The sequence below is a fragment of the Equus asinus genome, chromosome 13 (genome assembly GCF_041296235.1).
Source record: "Equus asinus isolate D_3611 breed Donkey chromosome 13, EquAss-T2T_v2, whole genome shotgun sequence".
NCBI classification, from domain to species: Eukaryota; Metazoa; Chordata; class Mammalia; order Perissodactyla; family Equidae; genus Equus; species Equus asinus.
This window is the reverse complement of record NC_091802.1, coordinates 48,618,006-48,644,829: the sequence shown is the minus strand read 5'-3', so window position 1 is coordinate 48,644,829 and position 26,824 is coordinate 48,618,006. Positions and strand designations below refer to the sequence as shown.

General features: G+C 44.7%; 1 protein-coding gene across 3 annotated transcripts in view; it reads left to right on the top strand.

The window, feature by feature from the left end:
* PRKCA (protein kinase C alpha) overlaps nt 1-26,824 on the top strand; it is a 405,570-nt gene that overhangs the window by 316,071 nt on the left and 62,675 nt on the right. For all 3 annotated transcript variants that reach the window (XM_044746178.2, XM_014848021.3, XM_070483469.1), the window contains 3 exons: nt 858-1,014; nt 2,079-2,213; nt 2,471-2,567. In XM_044746178.2, the coding sequence (XP_044602113.1) occupies nt 858-1,014; nt 2,079-2,213; nt 2,471-2,567 (389 nt within the window). The remainder of the gene's footprint in view (nt 1-857; nt 1,015-2,078; nt 2,214-2,470; nt 2,568-26,824) is intronic.

Sequence of the window (26,824 nt, the reverse complement as noted above, 5' to 3'; positions counted from 1 at the left end):
AAAAACAATACTTGGGCCACATCCCTCAGAGATTCTAATTTAGTTCTGAGCATTGGGATTTTTTTTTTTTTTTTGAGGAAGATTAGCCCTGAGGTAACATCTGCTGCCAATCCTCCTCTTTTTGCTGAGGAAGACTGGCCCTGAGCTAACGTCCATGCCCATCTTCCTCTGTTTTATATGTGGGACGCCTGCCACCGCATGGTTGATGAGTGGTGCATGGATCCGTGCCCGGGATCCGAACTGGCAAATCCCGGGCCCCCGAAGCAGAGCATGCCAATTTATCTGCTACACCACTGGGCCAGCCCCTGAGCTTTGGGATTTTTAAAGCCCCTCCCAAGTGATTCCAATGTACAGCCAGGTTGGAAAACACCAGCCTTTACAAAGAAAAGAGATGACTCTTTCTAGGAGTTCAAGTACGCGTGCAATGCCGTGAACTAGGTCAGCTGGTTGCTTGGGGTGGGGTTGAAGGGTACACCAGTTCTCTTGGAGAAGGGCTGCCATTGGCACCTGGGGATCTTGTTAAAATGCAGATTCGGCTTCAGCAGGCTTGAGGTGGGGCTCAGGTGTCTGCATTTCTAACAGGCACCCAGGTGTCACAGATGCTGCTGGTCCAGGCCAATGCTGAAACTCAAGGCATGACCGCACGGGCCCACATGGTGCCCATTATCTCTGGCACGGGTGGCAGTGGGTAGTTTTTCTCATGTGGAGGGTGAGAGGCTCTTGGTCCTCACCTCCTCTCCCGTCAGTCACCATCCTGACGTCCCTTTCATTCAGCTCCGTATTGATGCAGGACACTGGGCAATATGGGTCAGTTCTCTTTTTGTAACATTTGATCTTTCTTCCTTCTGTCTTCACAGTACGAGATGCAAAAAATCTAATTCCTATGGATCCAAATGGGCTTTCAGATCCTTATGTGAAGCTGAAACTTATTCCTGATCCCAAGAATGAAAGCAAACAAAAAACCAAAACCATCCGCTCCACACTAAACCCCCAGTGGAATGAGTCCTTTACCTTGTAAGTTATGTCCTCTCTTCTCGATTGAATTCCCTCCCTCCACACCGTGTAACTGCCCACCTCGTTAGAGATAATGAGCTGGGCTTGTTATAAACGTCTTTAAACGTTTCTTCATTCCTAAGACTTTCCTCAGACTTCTGCTAGGGAGGTAGCTGTTGTCAGCCCTGTTTGATAGATAGTATTATTTTACCAGGAATTACGTAATACAGGCCCCAAATTATTATCTATACCTACTCTGTACAAAAAATTGTCTTAGATTACAGATAGTATAAAATGTGCCTCACCTCTTGATGAACTTAGGTTCTTTTGAGGGTTGTGGGAGAGTAAGGAAAAACTTTAAATCATAATTTTTAAAACACGGAATAAGTGAGTAACATGGAAGATGCTGTTGCCACTGAAATGGGAAGATTCCTCACCTTTAAACAGAGAAGACTTCCTGGAGGAGGTGACATTTAAAATGGAACTTGAAGGAGGCCAGGATTTCAGAGGTGGAGATGGTAGAAGGGAAAGAAGGAAGGAGGTAAGGGGAGGAGAGAGTGGCATAAATAAGTCAGTGGTGAGAAAGCCCTGAGTGCAGCTGAGCACAAGCAAGTAGTCCACTTTGTAGCCTAGAACATAGGAAGCTATTTATCTGTGGACAACCAGAAAGGTAGCTCTCTATTGTCTAGAACAGAGGCCAGCGAGCTATGCTCTGTAAAGGGCTGGATAGTAAATATTTTAGATTTTGTGGTCATATAGTCTGTGTTGCAGCTACACAGCTCTGCTGTTCTAGAATCAAAGCAGCCATAGACAATATGTAAACAAATGGCCACAGCTGTGTTGCAATAAAACTTTATTTATAAAAACAATCAGTGGGCCAGATTTGGCCTGTGGATCATAGTTTGCTAACCCCTAGTCTAGAGCTCTGGTTACCAGGGGGCTAGAACTCTGTTGGCAGTAGGGAGCCATGGGAAGAGAATTGATTTTTTTTTTTTAATCTCTGACTCAGATCATTAGCATTAGCATGCGGTGTATCCCTAGAAATCATGATCAAGATAACCCAGCGTGTGTGTGTTCTTTTCCAGCAAATTAAAACCTTCGGACAAAGACCGACGACTCTCTGTAGAAATCTGGGACTGGGACCGAACAACCAGGAATGACTTCATGGGCTCCCTTTCCTTTGGAGTTTCGGAGCTGATGAAGATGCCGGCCAGTGGATGGTAAGGAAGCCTCGGAGGTTGAATGTGTCTGTATCAACGAAGAGTTAATGGTCTCAAAACGTTAGAGCATTTGGAGATTCAGAAAACGAGCCAGTTTAAGTCTGAAATGACCGTTGAATATATAGTTATCTGGCTCTAGTCTCCCCATAGGATGCATTTCAGGAACAGCTGGATAGAGGGTGAAGGAGAGAAGTTGCTGAACCTGTGGTGGTGCAGACACAGCTCTTAACTCCCCTTCTCTCCCTTGTCTTTGAAAGGTACAAGTTGCTCAACCAAGAAGAAGGTGAGTACTACAACGTACCCATTCCAGAAGGGGACGAAGAAGGAAACATGGAGCTCAGGCAGAAATTCGAGGTGAGGATACCAACAGAACGACTGGAATCGCCTTTCATTTAGAAAGCTTAACTTCAGGAAGGGCCAGATTTTTGTGGTCACGCTGCTGAAAGGCAAAAAGTAATTTAAATGTTAATCTTTTCTTTATTTAAAAAGGTAAATGCTGTGTAATCACCTTCCTTCCCAAGCTGTTGACATTCTATGTCCAGGATCATTTAAAGAATGGAAATTGGAAATATCCCAGAAATGAGCCTGGTTGATTTCTGCGTAAGAAATTGGTCTGAATGTCGTGGGGAGACAGGCAAGGTTCTGAGTGCAGTATTCCCATTAGAAAGAAGGGCTGTATTCCTTCAAAGGAGAGGATGTTGTTTTGGCCTTAACTTGGGTGTAATTAAGCTTTCATGCCAGCGTCTTAATTTTTGCTCCACATCTTTAGAAAAACCCAGCTCTTTCTCTTCTTCCCATTGGGTGTCTGTATTTGCCTGCTGTCCTGGGTTTGTTTGTCATCTTTCTCCCTCCTTTTTCTGCTCTCCTTCTCTCCTCCTCACTTCCCTCTTTCTTCTTCTCTCTATCCCTCCTTCTCTTTACTTACCAGATGTCTCAGCTTTTAATGAACCTTATTTTCTCTAAGCACCTGTCTTATGTTCGAAGGCACAACTTTTAGTTTTTTTCTATTTCTCTAATCACCTGCACTTTGGCTGTTGGAAGGATTCATATCGTAGCTGATTCAGTCTGGGTAGCTGGTTAATTCCTTTTTGAATCTTTCTTAGGCTAGTTAGGATTCCCTGGGATTCCCCTAACCTAGATTACACATGTACTTACACGTATGTGCAGTAGACACTGAATGGTTACGGAAATGTTGACACTAATGGGATGCTGATGGGCTTATTTTTCTTCTCTTTCTGTTGTTTCCTTCTCCCAAATAAAATTTTGTCCCCAAGAACCATGTAGGTCCTATCCAGATAGAATGAATTCCAAAGGATGTAAAACCTAAAAATGTTTCGTTATGCTTATATTTGGTTCAAGTTGATGTTGATGGCAAATACTTCAGGTCAAGTGCTGGGAGCCTTGGTGCCCACAGGAGCACAAATAAGTGAAATGAGTCACAAATAATATAAATAAATAGCACCTAATAGTAGGCTGCAGAATTGAAGAGACCGTAGGGAGCAGTGGGGCCTGGGATGAGCTGGTCTGCACAGGCCCTGTCTGAAGTCGGCAGCCACCGCTACTCAGCACCAGTTGATTATTGCCCTGCATGACTGGGGGTCCTGTGCTGTCGTATCTTCCAGTTCTTCAAGAAAAGCCAAAATCCACATTTTTATATGACATTCTGATTACTTTTAATATTGACAGCTAATTAAAACTTACAACTCTGTAGGTCAAACACACGTCTATTGCTTTAAGACACAGGTAGGATTCAGCCAGTGAGAATCAGCTTACAATCGCTGTTCTTGAAAAATATAGGATAAATGAATAAATTTTATATATATATATATATATATATAAAATATATAAGAATAATGAGGTTCTTTCCCAAGAAGCCAGGCACAGCTCTTTTTCTATTTGTTTCTTTCTTCACTTGCTTCATTATCTACTCCCACCTCCACCCCACCGCTGAGGGCAGAAGCCTGGAGCACTGGACAAGAAGGCTTCTCCCTAGAGCCCCGTCCCCAGGGTCACACCACCCCCATCAGTGATGAATCCTTCTAGAGAGAGTTTCAGGACACTGTGTGCCAGCATTCCTCAGATGTCGCAGGCAGGGGAGAGACCAGAGGAGCTAGAAAGAACCTTACTGAATTTTGCGCTGTAGTGTAGGTCATTAGCCATCAATGGGTCAAGACCTGCTGGTAGGGAACGCGTCTGAGGGAGGAACGTTTTTGGGGATCATATGGTGTCACTCTTGGTGATGTCTGAGACTTAGCTTTGCTGGTAGAGAAATATTGGCCCTCTTTTTATGCTTCGGTTCTGTGGTTTCCTAGTGAGTAGCCTTCCTGTTTTTCTGGGCAGTGAGTACAGCCTTTTATAAAGGTCAGAGTTCCAAACTCAAAAAAAAAACACCAGACCAGAGGGCTTGAGGCCAGAAGTGCCACATTTCTCTCTAGAGGATGGTTAGAGGCCGTGCGTGTGTCATGCTGGTTACTGTTCTTCCTGGGAGAGCCGTGGACTTTGCAGTGGAGCACTAGCCCAAGGGCGAGTGGCATCAGAGGGGAGGGTTCTGGGCTCAGAGCATCTGTATGAGCTACATTCCAGCTTTTTCTTTAAATATCTTTCAGCTTGCATTTCCTAGATGTTACTGGAATTATATTAGCTTGTTCCTTTAGAGCATTTGTAAAACACACTGCAAGAGAAACAGTCAGCAGAAAACCACTACATGATGGTGTCAAGAAGATGCTAAGAATTTGATGACAACTGTCGTGCTGCATTTGAAATGGAATGTTCAGATCTGCTTTTAGGCAGGAGTTCAGTCATATAATGGTGTCTTGTTGAGGTCTGTAAATGTGAAAGTTGCAGTATTTCCCCACTTGCCAAACTGCTGGGAAGCAAATGTGCAAGGGCAGAAAGGTTGTGTCCATTTGAGCCGTTCTGGGTGCCAGCCAGCCTTCCCAAATGGGGTGCCAGTTGGATCAGGGTGCAATTTTGGGAGCTTCCCTTAACCCCAACCATTTCCTCCTTCTCGGTTCCCAGACATGGCATGGTTGTTTCCCAGTGTCTGCAAACCCTTCTTTATGCCCTTTCTCTCCCTGTCATTGCCATTCTGACTGGCTTTCCATCATATTAGTCCTTTCCCCACCCACTCTTCCATGGATACGTGCCTATACCCTCTGGTAACAGTTTGAGTCAGCTGAGCACTTTTTTTTTTTAATTTAAAGTTCAATGGTGGGTCATGATTGGATCAAATGCAACATGATGGTCCTTTTAGGACCAGACATTACTCAGTGGGATCTTACAACATCTAGTCTGTAGGGGTTATTCTTTCTGTGTCCAGCTCTGTTTCCTAGAAAACATTAACCAAATGTGGTTTTCGAATCCTTCCCCAGAAATCAAAGTCATTCAGTCTGATGGAAGAAAAACCAAAACAAACGAGCTTTACAACTTTGCCACTGCATTAGTGTTCATCTGACAATAGCATGGAAAAACTTGCAAATTTATTGTTGATTCTAGAATCTTGGGAAACAGAACCATTGGTGAGTGAAGCTCTTAGGAGCCAAGGAAAATCCTAGGATGGTTGGAAATGACCTTATTCTGAAATGCGTTGTCCCACTAGAGCAGTTCATTTGCCCAAAAGACACAACAGGCCAGAACCTTGACTGCAAATTCATGGACAGGGTGTCTGTGGGCCTGTAACCTGTCCTGTTTTTGTCTTCAGATAGGCACGTGGCCCCTGATTCACAAGCATAAATTGTATATTTGTTCATTTTGTTAGAGGTGGTGCAGAGGATGGTTTAGCCTTTGCTCAGCAAACTCTCTGTCAAGGGTCCCGTAATAAATACTTTAGGCTTCCCATGCTGTGGGGTCTCTGTCACGACTCACCTCTGCCCTTGTAGCAAGAAAGCAGACGACATGCAGACAAATGGACGTGGTTGTGTTCTAATATAACATTACTGACAAAAACAGGCGGCAGATCAGATTGGCATATGGGCCTTTGTTTACCAGTCCCTAGTTTAGCCCATGGACTCTAGAATCAAATCCTGGTTCTGCCATTTATTAATCACGTGACCTGCCTGTGTGTGTTCCTCACTGTAAGTGGGAACAGTAGCAGTGTTTGCTTAACAGTATTGTTTTAAAGATTAAGTAGTCGATAGAAAAATCCTAAAAGCATTCTTATTATATAGTTATTTGCTGTTATCATCGTCATCATTATCAATATGTTTCACTGGAGAAACTGGGTTATAGAAAGATTTTTTTTTTTTCACTTCTGGAGCTTCCCTAAAGAAAAACATGAATTTTCCTGTTGAAATCATGCTCCGAATAGTGGGCATGTTCTGTCCTGTAGTCCAGCCATATTATGATATAGAGACATATCGGTGAGAAGTTTATCACCATTTGTAACTTTTTTTAATGAGAAAATATATCCTCATTTACATTTAGATGGATTTCTGGAACATAATATGTGTGTGAATTGGGAACTTTGTGTAGCTGGCTGAGGATCAGATAATCTCTGGACGAAACAGTGTCAGTGGCCGTCAGGGGAGTCGAGAGCCTGGCGGTGAGGAGCCGGTCTGCACTGACACCTCTCCGTGGAGTGGGTTGGTTTAGGGTCCTCATTAGAGACTCAGAAGGGAGCACATCTGAAAGACATTTGATATAATCGCACCGAGACAAACCCAAGTATAACCACAGGGATAGCAGCTGTTAATGATTCATTAGATTAACAACAGAAATGTCACAGTTGATTGATTACTGGTGCCCTGTTGCTGTTTTGATCTTTCACCTCCTGAGCTATGCCTAGGGCATTATGCATGACATTCAACTTTCCAGTTGGAAGAAAAGGTATCTTCTGACCACATCTTTTCCTCATTTAAAACGTTTCCAAATTGTCATTTGTCCATTTCCATGGTTATTTGTGAGCTTGAGCATTTTTGCATTGTGTTTATCAGTCAGTTGGTTCTTGCCCTGAGCCGTTTGGGCCAAATCCACCTCCAGAGTTGGGGTTGTCCTAGAATCTAGAAAATGGTAGGAGGATGGGGCTCGCCTGGTAGTGTAGTGGTTAAGTTCACGCACTCCGCTTCCACGGCCCGGGGTTCACCGGTTCTGATCCAGAGTGTAGACCAATACACTGCTTATCAAGCCATGCTGAGGCAGGCATCCCACATATAAAATAGAAGAAGGTGGGCACAGATGTTAGCTCAGGGCCAATCTTCCTCACTAGAAAAAAAGAAACAAGGAAAGAAAATGGGAGGAGGTTTGGGAGGAGGAGAAAAGTTGAGGTGATTTATAGGATCACTTTCCAGTCCTTCCTTTGGAGCCAGCCACTGGCTTCCCAGGGTCATATTCCCTCCTCTACCACCCCCTTCTCCGCTGATGCACAGCCTTTCTCCTAAGACTTGGCCCCTTGTGCCTAGGGCATTTGATTCTAAGCAAGACCTTCTTCCCCTGTCCTGTTGCCCATAGAGAAATTGAGCCAGAAGGGCTGATGACCGTAGCCCTGGACCTGGCTCCCTCCGGCCGACAGCACCTGCAGACGGGCTCCGGAGTCGGTGGAGACCACTTCTCCCTTCACATTTCATATTTCAGAATTTAACAAAATAAAACCTAAATTCCCTCATTTTACTCCAGTGTCACAATCACCATCTCTAATTTGTGTGTTGATGACTTTTGGCTACAAGTGGACTTGAGTGAACTCATTCCTACCTGTGGGGTTGCTTGCTCAGGTCCTGGCTCTTCTATATCCCAGCCGTGTGAACTTGGGCAAGTTACTCGATGTTTCAGCATGGTGTTCTAGAAAGAATATACAATTTGGAATAGTTAGCCATGGTTTCACATCCCAGCTCTACCACTTACTATCTGGTGACTTTGGGTATTTAAACTCTCTGATCTTGAGTTTGCTTGTTTGTGAAGTGGGGATAATAGCACCCGCTGCATAGATTGGCTGTGAGGACTAATTCAGTTCATTTATCTAAGTTGCTTAGACGTATAGTCGCTGCTCATACATGTTAGCTATGACTCTTTTTTCACTTGTATCCTAGCTGAGTATATGAACTAGACAGTACTTAAGTTTGGTTTTGATGTACATTTATGAAAACATAAACTCTGAGACTACGTATATGCACGTGCAAGAGAGCTGCTGCCAAGAGGTAAGAGCATTTCAGAGCCCTATTTTGAGTGTTAGAAATTTTGTCGGGGAATCATTCCTGAGATTACACCAGTGGATTGATTGTCCCAACATTCACAGCTTTCTGGAGCTTAACTCTGATTTTCCTCTCTCGAGGATGTTTTCAGCAGACATGGGTGTTTCCCCACCCATGTCTGCTTTGGCTCAGTTTCCCATGCTGTATGGCACACATGGGGCATTTCAAGGTTGTTTGAACTTGAATGCTTACCTGATTGGGAGCTTTGGCCCATCTGAGGGACATCCCTGCTCTGCCTGCCCTCTGATTGTTAATGCCACCCTTGGCTTGACACCTCCCCATGAGCCATCTGTGCTCTGCAGAACCTCAAGTTGACCCCCTCGTGATAAGTCTCATTTTCCCCGATCATAGACCATTATCATCCTTTGCAATTGACTTCATGCCCAGCCTTTCTCTTCAGATGGTTGAGGAAGGCCAGAAATTCTTCTGCCTGTTGGATGGGTCAGCCTAGAGGACCCAAGCCTATCTATCTCTCATGGTTTGACTACACTGTCGGCTAAATAAGCATATAATCCTAACCTCCCAAGAGTGAATAGCTGCATTTTCCCTTACCTTGAAAATCCCGCAGGGCTGCACTGTCCAGTTCGGTAGCCACATGTGTCTATTGAGCCCTTAAAATGTGGCCAGTCTAATTTGAAATGTGCTTTAAGTGTAAAATGTGCACCAGATTCCAAAGACTCAGTAAAAAGAAAAGAGTGTAAAATATCTCATTAATTTTTGTATTGATTGTATATTGAAATAATATTTTGGATATATTGGGTAAAATATATTGTATATTTAATCTATTTTACTTTGTTATATACTTTTATATTGTATATTAGTATTAAGTATAATATTTTTAAAATTTCATTTGTTTCTTATATTTTTAACGAGGTTCTAGGAAATTTAAACTTACATATGTAGCTCACAGTGTATTTCTATTGGACAGGGCTAATCTAGAACATTCCTCCCATTGAAGAAAAATGGTTTCTTCTGGGATAGGGATTGAATTGCAAAACCCGTGACTTTCTAATGTGTTTTCCCTGGGCTTATAAATCATTTATTTCCAAGAGACCTGGGATTTCAGAAAGTGGGTTCCCTCAAGATTCTGGGCCTATTACTGGGCTCAGATAAGTATATTTTTTACATGGACACTGTAACTGTATTAGAGACAAGGATGTAGCAAAGCTTAGATAATGTTTGAGTTACTTAGTAATTTCATAATGCACATTTCTAGTAATAGCCCCAGAAGTCACAATGAAATCTATGGAGATTTTCTGGTTAGTGGGAAAGCTGTGAGCAGAGGGTCAGAGGTCTGTGGAAGTGAAGGCTCAGAGGACTCATCTGGCCCTGCCTTGTAGACACAAAGTTGTTTTACCTCTCGGACTGTAGTGAATGTGTCACCTAAGGGCTGGGAACCCATGAGCTACATTAATTTTAACAGATATTTTGAAAACAGGTGACACTAACCTTTCATGGCTGAAATATTTTATTTGAAAGACTTGTTCAAATAGATTCCACAAAATGTCCATTGGTCAGAATTTTAAGCTGGATTAGCAATGGCTTCTGTCAAAATATTATATAACGTCTATGTCTTCACAGTTTTTGTTTTTATGACCATTCAGAACTATAGCAGGGTCTAAATCGAAAGAAGCCAAAATAAAATTGATGGTCGTGGCCCATTAGAATGAGCTGTTTGTGGGGTTGGTGATATAGTTCCAGAAACTACTTCTAATCTCCCTCAAGACTCTGCAGATTGCCTTAAGATCGCATAGATATCCCTCTATAGATCCCTCTCTCGATTTATTCTGGGGAAACATTTGAAATTATCCCTATTACTGATTATCAAGTTAATATGATCCAATTACTATTATAGTTAAGGTATTTAAATCAACATAGATGAGACTCTGTTACTAGGTTATTTGTGGAATGAGTGAGCAAGCATTTTTATGTTTACTGTTGTTGAATTGGATTTTCCAGAAGCCTTCATTGTCTTTGAAGCCTTTATCTAATTCAGAATCTTCTTCTCTGGATGGGGAAAAGAAAATAGTTCATTGGAGACCCTCAGATAAATTGTAGCTATTTGTTGATGTGATCAGGCCTGCTACTGTTACCATGGAAACCTGTCTACTTTCCAGTGACCTTTTGGACACAAAACAGAAAATCTATGTGCCCCAATGTGGATTCTGCTTTTTTTGGTCCCTAAATAGCTACTTAATTACTTTCTGAATTGTGTGATGTTAAGGGGGAAAAAAAAAACTGTAAAATGCACTTCAGTTAAAAGATACTTTAATCTTTGTGCTTCAGCTCTGTCTTAGAAGCAAAATCTTAGATGGAAATAAGACAAGGTTTAGCGCTGGAAATCATTTTCATACATTCATTAGATCATTGTCAACAGAGGTTAACGCTGCCACTCAACTGAGCAAACTCAAAGCTTCTAAAAGCAGCTGCACAGAATTTTTGATTAGTCTGTAAGGGAGGGTAAATGCATTTATATTATAGCGTTGGCAACATGCTTTCAGTTTAATTTATCTTATGGAAATGATTTTGTTGGGAAACCAAAGAAACTTGTACATTCCGGTTGTCTGTTCCATTCTAATGGATTCTTGAAATTACTTAAAAAGCCTGTGTTTGTAGTGATGGAGGTGGCCTTGTGGGTAAATGTTGCTGGTTGAAGAAACAGGGCAAGCTCATGTTAAATGTTAGAAGCACTATCCACATGTCCCCAGGCTCAGGTACCCACAGGGATTAGTGGGTACCAAGGATGCTTCCCTCTGTCGCCAGGAATTGCAAGGAGGGAAAATAGAGACAGTGTCCTTTGGCACTAACGTAGACATGGCAAGTGAGCATTGACACAGGTCTTTATGGTTCTGTCTCAAGCACCTAAGAAGACATCAAAATCCCCTAAAAGAGAAAAGCCTAGCATAAGGCTGACACAATACATAATGCTGTTTCCTCTTTTTCCCAAGGAACATGTCCTACAAAGAATTAGGATTGGGGGTCTCTAGAGGGGTTAATCCTAAGGATTCTGAACCCCTTGGGTGTCCTGAAAAACAAAGTGGTGACCATCCCGGTGCTCCAGATCCTTGCAACTCTGAGAATAGTAGTGGATCAGCAGCATCAGCAGCATCTGGGAGCTCATAAAAATGCAGAAGCTCAGACAGCGTCCTAGACTTTTACTGAGTCAGAATCTGCATTTTAACAAGATCCCCAGGTGATTTTTGTGCCGATTAAAGTTTCAGAAATGCCAGTTGAGAGCATGTGACCTACTGACTGATGAGTAAACAAATTCATATCTTCCGGTGGTTGTGGAGGTGGTGAGGACAGCCTCTATCACCCCCACTATTCACTTTAAATAGTGTGGGGATTGCACCCAACCACCTGCTGCACCCAACCTCCTGCTTTTGTGTAGGTCACGAGCTAAGAATGGTTTTAATATTTTTAAATGCTTGAAAAAAATTAAAGAAGGGTAATTTTTGTGACACTTGAAAATTAGGTCGGATTCACATTTCAGTGTCCATAAACAGACTTTAGCCAGCCCTGGTGGTCTGGTGGTTAAGATTCTGTGCTCTCACTGCCACAGCCTAGGTTTATTTCCTGGTCAGGGAACCACATCGCCTGTCTGGTGATTGTCATAATGTGGCAGCTGTGTGTTGCTGTGATGCCGAGAGCTGTGCCACTGGGATTTCAAATACCAGCAGGGTCACCCATTGTGGACAGGTTTTAGCAGAGCTTCCAGACTCAGACAGACTAGGAAGAAGGACCTGGCCACCTACTTCCAAAAATAATTGGCCATGAAAACCCTATGAATAGCAGCAGAGCACCGTCTGATACAGCGCTGAAAGGTGAGAGGATGGCGCAAAAGATGGGACGGGGCTCTGCTCTGCTGTACACAGGGTCACTAAGAGTGGGAATCAACTCAATAGCACTAACAAAAGATAGAATTTTATTAACACAATCACATTCATTCATTCATTCATTCATTTATTGTCTATGGCTCCTTTCATACTACAACGGCCAGGTTGAGTCATTGACTGGAGACTATGTGGCCCACAAAGTCTAAAATATATGCTATCTGGTCCTTTACAGAAGAAGTTTACTGACCCCTGGAATAGTGGAATACTAGAATATTAGAACTGAGAGGGATGTTTAAAATCATCTTTATTGATGGGAAAACAAAAGCACAGAAGAGTCTTTGTCAAGCTAGTTGGTAGCAGCACCCAGATCTCCTGTCTAGGATGATGCTTCTGTCTCATTTCCTGTCCCTTTCAGTCCCCCTCCCTGTGACACGGATGTTTCCCGCTCCCCACCCCCCTGCATATATCATGCTCTTTCATGATCTCAGTACTTGCTGATGTTCCCTCGGAAAGGCTCTCCCTTCTCCTCCACTTCCCTCTGTCTCAAGCTCTTCAAATCCTCCCCAGACCTTTACATAATTCTCAAGCCTTTTAAGCTGCTCCGAATTCTCATTCTGTAAACTAAAGGCTTCTTACTTGCTGGACACACCTGTAAGGTTTGTCACCTTCCTGTTTCCAGAGTGAGAACCTTGGGCCCTGCTCTAAATGCTTTGAAATCTAAACATCAAGCCCCATTAGGAATCCACCTTCCACCTGGCTTTCCTTGACAACCAAGGGGAGGAGGTCTGAGCCCACTTATCCAGGGAGGCGGTGGAGGTCTTGCAGGGCAGAGGGCATTCTGTAGCCCCCAGAGTCTCCTCCCCTCACATACCCAAATCCCTTTAGCAGTTGGGCAGAACCCATATGCGTGATGAATATGGTCACTCTTGGAGATGAACCAGCGCCTTTTCCACACTCTCTGTGGTTCCAGAAATGGCTAGTTCTGGAAATTTCGGGCTGGTTAATGCTGCATCTACTCTGTGTCAAGCACAGTCCCTGGGGATAGAGAGTTAAGACGTGAACCTTGTTCTTAGGAGTGCTGCTGAGTAGTAATAGGGGATATGAGGCCTTTTGCTTCATCTCCACTCTGTGGATAATATTCCTGACTCTTACTGGAGGAGAAGCAGAACTTTCTTCTCAGCCCATGTCCAGTAGCTAACCTAGATGAGCACGTGTCTGACTCAGGCCACAAGTCAGTTCTTTGTCCAGGTACCAGTATGTCCAGCTCTCAAGACACATATCCAACCTCACTGCTAGAAAGATTATGGCTCGCCTGGCATAACATGGCATTAACCAGGACTTGGGACCACAGAGAACTCAAAATGATGGCTCCCAAAATGAGGCCTAGGAACTTATGAGTGGGGTGTTTGTCTTCTTAAAGGTAGATCTCCCTGCACTTGGTCCTCTTCCACCCCTCCTTCCAAACTGAGCCCCCAGTTTGTGGGTGTTTTATTTTGGTTTTGTTGATGGTTTTCTTTTTATGAATGAGGTCTCTTTGCCTTTAACACCATTGCCTTGATGTACAGCGACTGCGGCTCTTACCAGCTCATCAAACCAACCAGGTGGGGGTCACAGAGTGCCGATGCTCAGGAACTCCCCGAAGTCAATGACTGTCATGTCTTTAACATTTAATTGAAAACCAAGTAGTTAACATTTAGGCAGCAAGTACAGCTGACATTTACATCTTCACTTTGAGCTGAGATGTTTTGCTCCCTTATCTCCCACCGCAACACCCGGGCCTGCAGTCCGGGATGCGTTCCCTCTGGGAGCTCTTGCAGACGTGTGGAGAGGGGATATGGGAGTCTGGCTGATTCACTTCGTAAGCCTTTCCTTTGGATTTTTTTTTCCAAAAGGAGATTTAGTGTGGTTTGTCATGTCAAAGCATAAAACAGCTTATAGTTCTTTGACTCCATTTGACTCAAAGAATAACTGCCCAGGGGCTGTTAGAAGGCTGTGAAGCTGGGGCTGGCCCCGTGGCCGAGTGGTTAAGTTCGCGCGCTCCGCTGCAGGCGGCCCAGTGTTTCGTTGGTTCGAATCCTGGGCGCGGACATGGCACTGCTCATCAAACCACGCTGAGGCAGCGTCCCACATACCACAACTAGAAGAACCCACAATGAGAAATATACAACTATGTACTGGGGGGCTTTGGGGAGAAAAAGGAAAAAATAAAAAAAATAAAAATCTTAAAAAAAAAAAAACTGTGAAGCTGCACAGCATTTGCATTAGTGTCTCGGCTAGAGGATGTTTGTCTCCCAGCAGAAGCAGATGACCTACTGCAGATGGAAGTTGGAGGTAGGACCCTTCTAAAGCCATGCCATGCACTTCTCGGAGTACCTCAGCCCATCCAGAGTCCTCTATACTTAAAGGTATTCAAGCAAAGATTGGACAACCCTATCAGAAAGGTACAGGAGAAAGCTGCATTAAATTTCCCCTAGGGTTCTTTCCAACACCAGGATTCCAATAAGGATGTTTTGTTGTGATTCTTAGTTCCCTTTAAACTTGATGTGGATTAAGATCTCTAGCCTAAAATAGAGTTTTGGGGATTGGAACAAAATGGCCTATTTTAAGAACAATTATAAATAGATTTGTGATTACAGATTTAAAGGAGCACAATTATAAGATGTAAAAGAACGTCGTCTATCCATACCCGTTCAAAGAGATGTAAAATTCGTGGTTTGACCAGTTTCCTATCTTTGTAGACAAAGCCTTCTAAGTACAAGTACCATCAGTTTGTTTCTGATCTCCTGTCTCTTCAGGCTCAGGGATGTTGTGGCCCTTTCAGGCTCTGGAATTCAGGTTCAGAAAACCAAGCGCTCTTGCAAGTTTTCTCCCAAAAGCTAACTCACACGCTGTATGAATGTGTAGGATTAACCCTGTGACTGCTTCTATAGAATTCTCTGTTAATATGGTTTCAACTTATTTTTCTCACATGAGTACTTGAGAAAATAAATTATCCAGTCATGATGGGTTTTTTTAAGACAGAAATTGAAAGATCAAAAGAGATGTGGCTGAAGGGCAAAACCTAGTTACCTGGTGTTCAATCAACCAGAACTTGGTTAACCAGCTGCCCGACCAATTTATATTGCACCAGTTGTCTTAGGCGCTTCAAGATACTGAAGAGCCTTCTGAATCATCAAGAAAAAAAATACCTTTTTTTACAAACAGTTTTAATGGTAAGCGAGTTTGGCTTTATTCTAATTTATTGAATAATGGCAACCTGTGTATAAAAGTATCAGGTAACTAGCTGTGTACTACCTCAAACATTGAATTAACCAAATACCCATTATTCCATCGTATGGATTTGCCAAAACCAAAAGAGACACACATGAACGTAGTGGAGCTGTTGGCGTGGTACCATGTCTGGCCACATAAACACCACAGGAACGAGAGAGAAGAGTCTTGGCCCCGTGTGGTTTGATACTAGCCTTTTCAGCGTTTGTACAAAGAAGAGTGAGTTTCTACCCCTCCAAGGGCCAAATCAGACCTGCAGCTGCTGAGCCCCTGGAGCAGTGCCCATCTGAAGGGTCACTTCCTTCTCTCCCTGACCCTCATGCTGTGTCTGGAGCTGACTGTCTCTGCCCCGTGCTTTCTGTCTGCATCGTCAATGGAACCTATGGTGTGTGGTACTCGATCTTGATTTCTCTCATGGTGCTGTTTTCCTGTATTTCTAACATCTCCCCTACTAACCGAGCAGTTTTTCTCCTTCTCCTGTCTTTTACAGGGATGTCATGTCCGCTTCTTAAAGGTAGATCTCCCTGCACTCGGTCGTCTTCCACCCCTCCTTCCACAAAAACTTCCTGGTTTTTGTGGCTCCCAAGCCTGAGCCCCCAGCCATGCTCTCCACTTAACGATGCACTGTGTGTTCTGGTAGCTTGAAACTCGTGCCTACCTGTGTCTTAGTCTGTGCTCTCCTGTCCAAATGGCCGTGGTCCCCCAGTGAGGAAAAATGCTGTGTATTGATCACCCAGAGAGTATACGGTCCTTCCTTCTCTTCAGATTAGGCTCATTTAAAATTTTACCAAGGTAATATTGAAATCTCCTATGAATGATTAAAGATAAGTTCAAGTCTATTTTGAAAGCATCAAATGAACAGAAAGAGTGCATCTTTAAATTGACAACACATTTTCCTTTCTTTCTGTTAATATATGTTTCTGGTCACGTATGAAGACTCATCTTCAGTTTTATATAGGCCTACATCTACATTAGCATGCAATCAATATGGCGTACTTACACTACGTGTGTGCGTTTATGTGGAAGATGTAGTGTAATATGTCATGAGCTGAAATCAAATGGTTCTGACATTCTTAATGCCTGGCTTCATACTACTCACTATACTCCATTTTTCCCATTTTTTAATTTCTTCCTCACCCGCTTAATTGTTCTAACTAATCAGCCATTCTATCCCCCAACTATCCAATGGAACTTTGCAACTTGCATGTAAATTATTTTAAAAATCTGGTCTATTGTCATTTCTGACAACACCACTCTCTTTGGGGGAGCTCGGTAAGGCCATGGACCAGCTGTGCTCTCAGTGTATTATTGCCTTTGTTAATAATTAAAATCAGCTCTAGATTCTTACAGCGTATTCATATTGGAAGCAACTGGAAGATTTAAAAATTCAAATACTACTTGAGTGAAGAATTTGCGAGGAGATCCCATCCTCTACCACAAGCTAGAATCAACTCATAATACTCTTTAAAAAACACTGGACTAAAGAAAACATCTAATAAGGAATGTTTTTAAAGTCTCTGATCTCTAGATAAGGTGAGATTAGTGACCTAGAGTTATTCGAAATGGGAAAGAAAGAAATATTCTTTGAGGTTTCACAAGTCTTGCGGAGTGTGGTAACTATCGTGTGAAAATTTCCGCCTTTCAAGACTCCTGTTGTTGCCGCCCTCCTGTCGTTTGTTTTGTAAAACCCTGTCATTCAATGCAGTGTGTTCATTTTGGAGAAACGTCTTCAGAAGTCGGCCACACTTGAACACACTGAGCCCCCGGGCGATTTCTTCCCTTAGGGCACCAACATCCCACGTCCTCAGAGTAAGCAGACACCTCTTGATCATTCTGGGATGTCCTGACAGCTTCTGCATAAAAGCAAATAAATCTCCTGTCATCTTGTACCTTGTTATTTCAGAGGACACCTCTACTCTAATGTAATAAACTCACACTTGGGTCCTCGGATCCTTCTTGTGACCCAAACGCCTTTGGCCTGTGTGACGTGACATTACAACAAGTTTTTGTCTTTGTTATTCTGTTGGAAACTTTTATTCCAGGGAAAAATAATGTACATATTATGGGGCTGTGTTTCACAACATGTAGGAAAAGCTAGGTGCTGGTGCAAAACTCAGATGTGGCTGGAAAAGGAAATAAGAAAGGGAGTGAAAAAACAAAAAGGATTAGGACCAAGCTTTCACCTCTTAGGTCCCCTCCTGGCAGGTGAACCGTGGCCCCTCCCAACTTTGGGGAAGGGCTGTCCCCCTCTTCAGAGGGACTGTCCTGTCCCCCGCGTGCTGGGCAACACAGCTCTTACCTCGTCACTCCCAGGATGCAGCACGGGGTAGTGGTGAAGCGTCAGGCTGCCTGGGTTCGAATCTCAGCCCCACCACCTCCCAGCTGTGTGGCCTTGGGTCTCTTAGCTCATCTCCCTACCTCAGTTTCTCCATCTCTAAAATGGGGGTGATGAAAGCCAACCTCATAGGGTTGTTGAGAGGATTAAATGAGTAAATACAAAAAGTGCTGAGAACAATGCCTGGCTAAGTGTCTGCTGCTGTCACTGTTCTCAGCATTCTCCCACTTCTCACCCCCAGGCAGGACGAGTTAGGGGTCTTTTCTAATGGAAGTGCCACTGTGCAGGGCTGTTTTCTGAGAAGCCATCACCAAGTTGAAGCAAACCCTTTGTCGTGCTTTCTCAGCCACTCATGGGCCCCAAGTTGGGCGACCCCCCCATGTACAAGGAGCTGTCAGAGAGGAATTGCGGCCCCACCACTCCCTCCCACAGCCGGGAAGTGAGGCCGGGCTGAGTTCATTTAAGAACAGGATGGAGAGGAGACCAGTCGGCAGCCTCTTTTCTAACATGCTTTGTGTTGGTGCACATTTTTGATGTTTCCTGTGCCTTTTGTTATGAGTCTTAAGACAAGAAACACATTATTCTCCCTGAGAAAGAAAGTGTCCCCTGCGTGTTGGAAACTCACCCTGACCCAGGCGGTGGAAGGGGAGTCCCATCGAGCACTCACACCTCTTGTCTCCCGCTTGTTCACGAACTCATCTTCAGCTTCCCTGAAAATAGACTTGTCCATAATCAGTCCAGGGCCGGCCCCCAGAGACCATTTCTCTCTGTTGACAGACTGGAAAGAAACTTGCAGGAAGGACTCTCCGCGGCTCTGGCCAGTGGCCGTGGGTGGACAGCCGATTGTGCAGAGCTGACGGCTTTGGTAGGGGGTGCAGCCGTGGTCTCACTTCTTACTAGGGGTGTTCCTTTGTAACATGCGTTTCCTCAGGCCCCAGCAGCCTGTGGGTCCCATGGGGTCACAGTAATTGAATTATTTTACATTTTTCTGGCTCTTCCCTGGCCTATTGACACAAAAGCCCCATCCACTCCCATAGCAGGGAGCATCCTTCCCCCCCACCCCAAATCGCACCCTTACACATCCTCCCCCAAAGCTCCTCTTCAAAAGGCCCCCCTGCCCTGGAGACCTGCCCTTCCAGCAAACACTGGACTGCTCAGCCGTGTCCCCTGAGGGCAGCTGAGGAGCCCCCCACTCTCATGACGGGTCTTGTCCCTGTGCTTCATCTCTGCCCCTCTCTGCTCGCTTCCTTTCAGAGGAGTCTCTCTTCTGATGCTGCAGCCTGGCAGCAGCTCCTGAACTCTGATTACGTCCCCTTCACTGTAGGAAGGGAGGGCTCCCCATGTAGGACAAGGTTGGGAGTTTCAGCCCATCTTACAGATGAAGAAACTGAGGCCTCAGAGAAGTCAACGATACCGAAACCGTCTTCCAGTCCACATATGGCGGACCCCACATCCCATGCTCGTCACCGTGTTGAGTCCCCTCCAAGCTTCCCTGTCAGCCACAGGGGGCCCAGAGGCCAGCCCGAACCTGCGCAGCTGCCACCAGCCTGGGAAGCAGGTGTCCCACTGAGCTATAATTAGGTCCCTCGTTTTTAAAAACTGGTGTGGTTTTTAAAAACACTCCATGAAGATAGGATGAAATCAACGATTATGGAAATTTTGTGCTAAATTTAATTGCAGTCGGCCCCACTTTCCAAATGCTTGCTGCTGTCAGACATTTTATGAAAAAACTTAAATTGAGTAATTGAGCAGACATCCAGCATTTTGGGGAAAGGATCATTATGGTGGTGGTTTTACCTCCGTGTGGATGGGAGGTTCACCCCTCTTTCACTAGATGCCCAGTCCTGCCCACCTTTCCTGCAGCCGCTGCCCAGAGCTGCAGGGAAGTGTCTGGAACTTTCCACAGGGATCTGGGCTTTATTGTCAGTTGTGGCTTGATGGGGTTTTTTGTTGTTGTTTTTTGTTGTTGTTTTTATTGACTTCAGGAGCTGCTGTTCTGTGATCATTTAGCTCCGGTTGAATTTCCCCAGTGGTGGCTTTTTCCTTGAATCTGCCCCCCTGTGGCTATCATCGTTTCTCGTTATTTCCCAGGTTGTTCTGTGTTTCTGCCTTTAAGATAAACAGTGCGGCTTTCTGGGACCACTCCAGGGCCCCCCTACAGCCCTCACTGCCTCCCTTTCCGCACTTCTTGCATATGCAACTTGCAAAGTCCGGGCGCAGTCGAAGCTTTGGGAAAAGATTCAGGAGACACAGAGAGGTCTAGAAGTGGTTGGGGTTTTGCTCTTTTCTAGAAATAAAGCACCTGGAGATTCTAAAACACACTTTCTGCATCAGTACACATTCCCCTGGCATTGTGCAAAGGCCCGGCTCCCGCATTAGAGATTTGAGGCATCTTCCGTAAAGGTGTATCTGGGAAGATAGAAGTCGTGTCTTGTTTGTGCTGTTTCACAGCATTTATGGGACCTTTACCGCTGTGGGCCAGACTAGTGAACCTTAGGCGTGTTTCTGCTAAAACATCCCAAAGTGCAGTCAGTCCAGAAAATAAATACCACAAGAGGGCAGTAAAGACTTGCAAATAGAAGAGTCCATGAAACCTGCCCGCGGAAGAGAGCAATGAACTTGTGCCTGCATCTCTTTACTTTCTGACGGACGTGAAGATGGGAATCATACTTTGTGCACCCAGTTGTTCCTTGATTTGGGGGAATCATTGAGATGCTGAAAAGGCAAGAGGTCCAGGGTCTCTCTAGGTTGTTTCAAAAAGTTACTAAGTACCAAACGTGCCCTGACAGTGACATGCCATGCACATCCACTCACATTGGGCCTTCCTCTAAGGCAGGTATCAGAGGAGTGGGCGCCATCAGCAAACAGGTGAGAGAGAAAGACGGGTTTTTGCAGATAGAAAAACTTAGAAAGGGTAAGTTTTTGGTCCCGGGACCCTCACCTGAGGCTGGACTCTTAGAAACTGGGGAAAACATGGCAGCAGCCTTCCTGAGACCTTTTTAGTAGATCCGTAGGTTGACTACCGCAACCTGAAAATCACAGCTTACTCAGCCTAAGAAGATTTGTGTCAGCATCAGTGGACAACTCTGGGAGATGGGAAGACCAGGTTGGCTGTAAAGACAACAGCACAGCAGGATACTAGAGCGAATAACACTCAGTACAGATAGAACGAAGCACTTCGTGTTTTCTGCATTGGGCAAAGTGCTGCTGTGTCACGGATGCTGCGTTTCTCCTTAGAGTATGGCTCGGTTGCCATGACAACAGATGCCTGCTGGCTTCCCGTGAATTCAGCAGTGGCAGCAGCCTAAGTGGATGTGTCCATAAAAATATTTCTCATTAAGAAAATGACTGAATGTGGTTTCCCTTAAATTTCTGCTCCACTGAATGTCTACTCCACTCACTACATTGTTTGGCTGCAAACAGTTTTTTTCCTGGACTAGTCGGCATCTCAAGCATCATGGAAAAGACTGAATAGTAATTTAATCCGAGTGCACTTGAGGTTCTTAATTGTGGCTGTTCTGAGAGGTTAGCAAGGAGATAGAGACGTTTTGTTTAAATTTAACTGCAAATGAGGATGATTTAAGAAACCTGCATGATGTAGGGAGCTAGGCAAACTACAGCCCACGGGCCACATTCTGGCTGCTGCCTGTTTTTGTAAATAAGGTTTTACTGGAACCCAGCCACACTCATTCACTCAGTCATTCATGTAGCTCTCACACTATAATGGCAGAATCTGGTAGATACTACAGAGACAGTATTTGGCTTGCAAAGCCAAAAATATTTACTATGTGCCCCTTTCTGGAAAATATTTGCCTATTTTTGATGTAGGAGGATAAGCACGGAATTCAAAGACCAGCGTTCTGGTTTCCAGGAAGGAAAATTGACTTAGACACATCACTTAGCCCCCCAGGCCTCAGGCTCCTCGTCTGTAATGTGGGTGGCCTTGATCAGCTTATCTCCAAGTTCTGTTCAAATACTGAAAGCCCTGTCCCCATTGTGCTGTTGGTAAAAGATGACATCCCAGAAGGGGCACCTCTTAGCACAGGGGAGTGACCTCGGCAGAATGATCCAGGGTCTGGTTTCAAGGACCAACGTAGAGGATAGTAGCATCCTTTTCTTCCTCCCCCAACACTGCCACAACCCAGTTCAGTGGCCGTAGGGAGTGGGGGTCGCTCTCTACCCTCACTGTCTTCACCTGTACCAAAGGCAGGTCAGCCCTTCCCAAGGAACCTTCTATGACTGACAGTCCTGAGTTCTGAGGTGCTCTCTGCACTTGCCAGCAGGAGAACTGAGGCACACCTGTGATTCCCAACTCTAGGAGAAAACTGCAATCAGCAGATGTTGACACAGTTGTATGGGAGAGCTCGCCTGGCCCCATGCCTCCAGGTTGCAATTGCAGATTAGATTGCCAAATCGGAAAAAAAAAAATACTCTTGAGAGTCCAACCACGAAATTAGACACACGACCTAGAAGAAACCAAGGTCCTGCCTTCAGGTTTTAGGCTACCTTGACTCTCTGGGTTTCCTTCTTTTCTCTCTGACTTTTCATGGTCGGATTAAAATGTCTGGCCTTGGGCACCAGCCTTCGCTATACCTGTACCTCTTGACCCAGCAATTCCACATCAGGAATCTATCCTGGAGAGACCGGGTATATTCATAGAGATTTGGACTACAAAATTGTTCATCTGCATGTTATTGAAAACGGTGAAAATTGGAAATAACCTAGGTGTCCAACAGTAGGGGAGTAGTTAAATAAACTGTAGTAGAGCCGCACAGTGGGCTGTTGTCACGAAAGTCATGTGGTAGAAGAGTGCTTATAACATGAAAAGTTCACAACACAGCAGGGAGGAAAGGTTACAAACCATATAATTCTATATACATCAAAGAAGAAAACATGAAAAGAAAGAATTAGAAGAATAGTCACCAAAATGTTAACAATGATTATGTGCAGGTGATAAAATTATGGATGATTTGAATTGTCTTTTTTTGTCTTATCCTTGCATGTTGAATTTTCTAAAATGTACACATGTATTACTTTTATAACAAGCAGCAGCTTTGTTATAGAAATTATTTAAAAGCAATAACTCTGCCTTTAAAACATTTTTATATTAGAAGTAATTGCCTTCCCCATGTACATGCTCATCCATTGGTTCTAAAAGTATCCAAAGGACCACGACACCCCAGGCGCTCTCCTGGGCCCTGGAGGACATCAGGGAACAGAACAGATGGGGTCCTGGCACTCCCTCCAGTGGATGGAGAAAGAGAAATGTATAACAGGCAGTGAGAAGAATGTAAGGGAATACACAGCCTGGGAAAGGATGATGAATGCCATGTGGAAGCCGTATACTTAAAGCTGCACCTGAGGTGAGACAGGAAAGCATCCTGTCTGGTGGGCCAGAGGAGCAGACAGTGCAAAGGCCCCAAGGCAGCAAGCATGCTTGGCATATTCCAGAAGATGAAAAACTGGCCAGAGAACCACGGGCATTTTATCTCCTCCAGCTGTGTTACCCAGGAGGCTATAATGCCCACAAAGTCGTATCATCTTCATCCGTTGCCAGGTTACTGAGTAGGAGGTAATAGACGTGACTCATGGCTTCTTAGAAACACACAGCCCTATTCCCTTAACGGTATCGTTGAAAACTCCTTCCCGGTTCCTTTGTGGGTTTCTTCTCCTGAAACTGCGTGATTTCTCTTAATGTTTCAGTGGGTGCAGCTGAATACGTTGCTTTAGAGGTAAGATGCTATGCTAAGGTCCTTAGCTACGCATGGCATGGCTATTTCTGTTACCCATGCCTGGGTTTATGGAGCAACACCAAAACACCATCAGTCTTGTATTGCCAGGGTTGTTCAGATAAGTGCTGAATACAGGATATTTTCATTGTAGAAAAAAAAATGTGGAAGAAATACAGAATTACTCATTGCTTTTATGGTTAGTTATTGTTGGCCTGTCTGCCCTTGGTATCTTAGAAGTATAAAGAACCTTCTGTTATGTCAGGTTCATCTCTCTACACTTTGCAAACATCTTGATAAATATATTCATCAAAGCCATGTTTTCTTTTATGCTGGGAGATACGGTATTATTAATGAACATTCACAAAATAGGTACGAATGGCCACATTTACAATGGGATGTAGTTTAGCGTTAAAGCATACTTCATGGGTTGGATTTCTACCGAAGATAGTCAGCACCTCTTGGAAGAATTGCTAGGCGGGGTGCTGTTGTGTTAGAGGCTGGCGATTTATGATTACACACTTCCCCCATGTCTTTATTGCCTGTTTTCCCACATACCAAAGCTAGTATATAATCATCATACAAAGTTCAAACATTGCAGAGTATCTATGGTATTACGCTAAATCATTTGGAATTTCCATGACTGTAGGACCGATCTCACATCTCAGCAGCTGCAAGTGGTCCCACCTAATAGAAAATGAACATCTCTCGTAACCCCATCCCTCGTTGGGTACACAGCGCGGTAGTTTGGCACATCCTCCTCTCAGTTTTAATTTGAAAAACCCCCTAATAATGGGCCGAATGTGGACAGCCTCTCACAATACACGTGGACAACTCCTCAGACACAGGCGTTTGACACACATGCCATGCTCAACCCCAACTGCGAGAATTTGAATTTGCAATATTCACATTCACTTTGTGTGATTTGCTTTACAGAAATGCCATCATAGGAGTCCTTTAAATTTTGAATACCTTAAACGATTGCAAACTATTATGTCTTTTCAAGAATAGATCTGTTGTGGGGGCCGGCCCCATGGCCGAGTGGTTAAGTTCTCGAGCTCCGCTTCGGCGGCCCAGGGTTTAGATCCTGGGCGCGGACATGGCACTGCTCATTAGGCCATGTTCAGGTGGCGTCCCATATGCCACAACTAGAAGGACCCACAACTAAAATATACAACTATGTACTGGGGGGATTTGGGGGAGAAAAAGCAGGAAAAGAAAAAAGAATAGATCTGTTGTATAAAATGAGACGCACATCGGTTACGAGTAAATTGTCTGACGGGGACAGAGTACTGCTCCTCACAACCTGCTGGTCCACTTGGCATCGTGATGCCAGACTAGACCTAATGCTAATGAGCCATCTTTCAAGGAACCTAAAAATCCTGGATTCTGAGTTGTTTCATCATAGCCAGTAAACCAGGCTGTGTTTTAGCCTTATTAAAAAAAAAAAAAAAAACATGCTAAAGCTGCAACATTTAAAGTCACGCTTTTCTGTTTTGTGCATTATATGTCATAGTTTCCATTTTTGTTTTCTCTCTCAGAACTTCTATGCCATTTTAATAAGACAGGGTCTTTTCCTGCACCAGTCCTAGCCCAGCCCCACAGGGGCTACAGAAGGCACTCTGGAAATCGGGGTGAGCAGCTGGAGCCGAGACCTGATTCTTCTCCTGCCCCGCTGGGAGGCCTGGAAGCCCACGGGGACGTGCCTCTGCCTCCCCACAAGTCCTGAGCTCCTGCAGAGCCTATCTGCAGCCTTGACACATGTCCGTGGGTCACAGGGTTTCTGGTCTATGAGTCAACCAGGCAGACCCCTGACCCAGGTGACCTGCAGTTGCTCACGGAGGCCTTCAATGTGCAGTCAGGGAGGAGGCATATGCCAGGAGGCCAAGGGCCGTGCCAACAATGTTGTCTTCCTGGGACAAAGGAGGAAACCAGGGTAAAGGGTATGATGTGAGGTGCTGCACTGGGGGCTTTTGCAAAGCGTTCCTCATTACACCTTCAGCATAGCCCAGAGGTATAGAAATCTTATTACCACCGTGTTACAGCTGAGGGATCTGAGGCTCAGAGAGGCAGTGTAATCTTCCCAGAGTCACACAGCAAATATGAGTAAGGCGGACATTTGATCCAAGCTGTTTGGAATCCAAGTCCAGGGCTCTTTCCAGAGTTGCCCATCAATTTTATATGATAATTGAACATTGTCAACGGTAGAAAGGGTCTCAGGAACATTGACTCTGAGGGGACATTTGAAGTTGGAGAAACATTCCAGCTGTCGTAAATCAGCACATCTCAAACTTAAATGTGCATGGGAATCACTTGAGGGTCTTGTTAAAAATGCATGTCCTGATTCAGTAGGTCCGACCTGGGGCCCGAGTCTGACAGGCCTCCAGGTGATGCCAATGCAGCTGGTCCATGGACCACGCTTTGAGTGGCAGGGATGCAGACCGCAGTACCTTTGGACTGAAGTTCTTCAGAGGAGAGGCTACTTCCTATTGGTCTGGTTTTCTCAGCACCTGGCCCCATGTCTGGGACATGACAGACATATAGATATCTGTGGAATAAATGATGGAATGTTCTAAAGTCACACAAGGACCCATGAGTTCAACAACATGTGTGTCCTGAGCGAGAATTCTGTGCCAGGGCTCCACTAAGCCCCTTGAGAAAATAGAGGTGAATAGGAAGAAATAATAAGAGGCACCAAGCGGTGAACACTTGCTGGGTACCAGTTACCACGCCAAACGTTCTCACATCTACTCCTGCCAGGAGCCCTGTGAGAAGAACGTCAGCAGAATCATCCCATCTCACAGATGGAGGATCAGAGACTCAGAGTGGTTGACTTGTCCACGACCACACACAGCGTGTGCTGAGGTGGAGATCCAAACCCTGAGCTCTTGGCCACTGCTCTCTGAAGAGGTTGACAAGCATCATCAGAGCTGAGAGGGCCTTCCACCTTTGGGAGGTGGGAGAGGACTTCAAGGGAGGATGGTGGTACAGCAGGCCATGGATCTCCATCCCATCCACTGCTGCCCGGCGCCTGATCCTCCATCAGCTTTCTTTACATGAGTGTTGGAGACGAGCGAGATCCAACTTGAGATCCAGGATGGGCCAGCGAGGAGCATCGCTGATGGGCTCGTCCGTGCATTCGATCTCCAGTCCAGCGCAAGCCTCTTCTCTCTCCTCTGAATATCAGTCCAGGAGACTTGCTTTCTGTGTCTGCAGTTTGAATTCCCACTGGCTCATGTGCCCCGGCAGGGCATCTGGC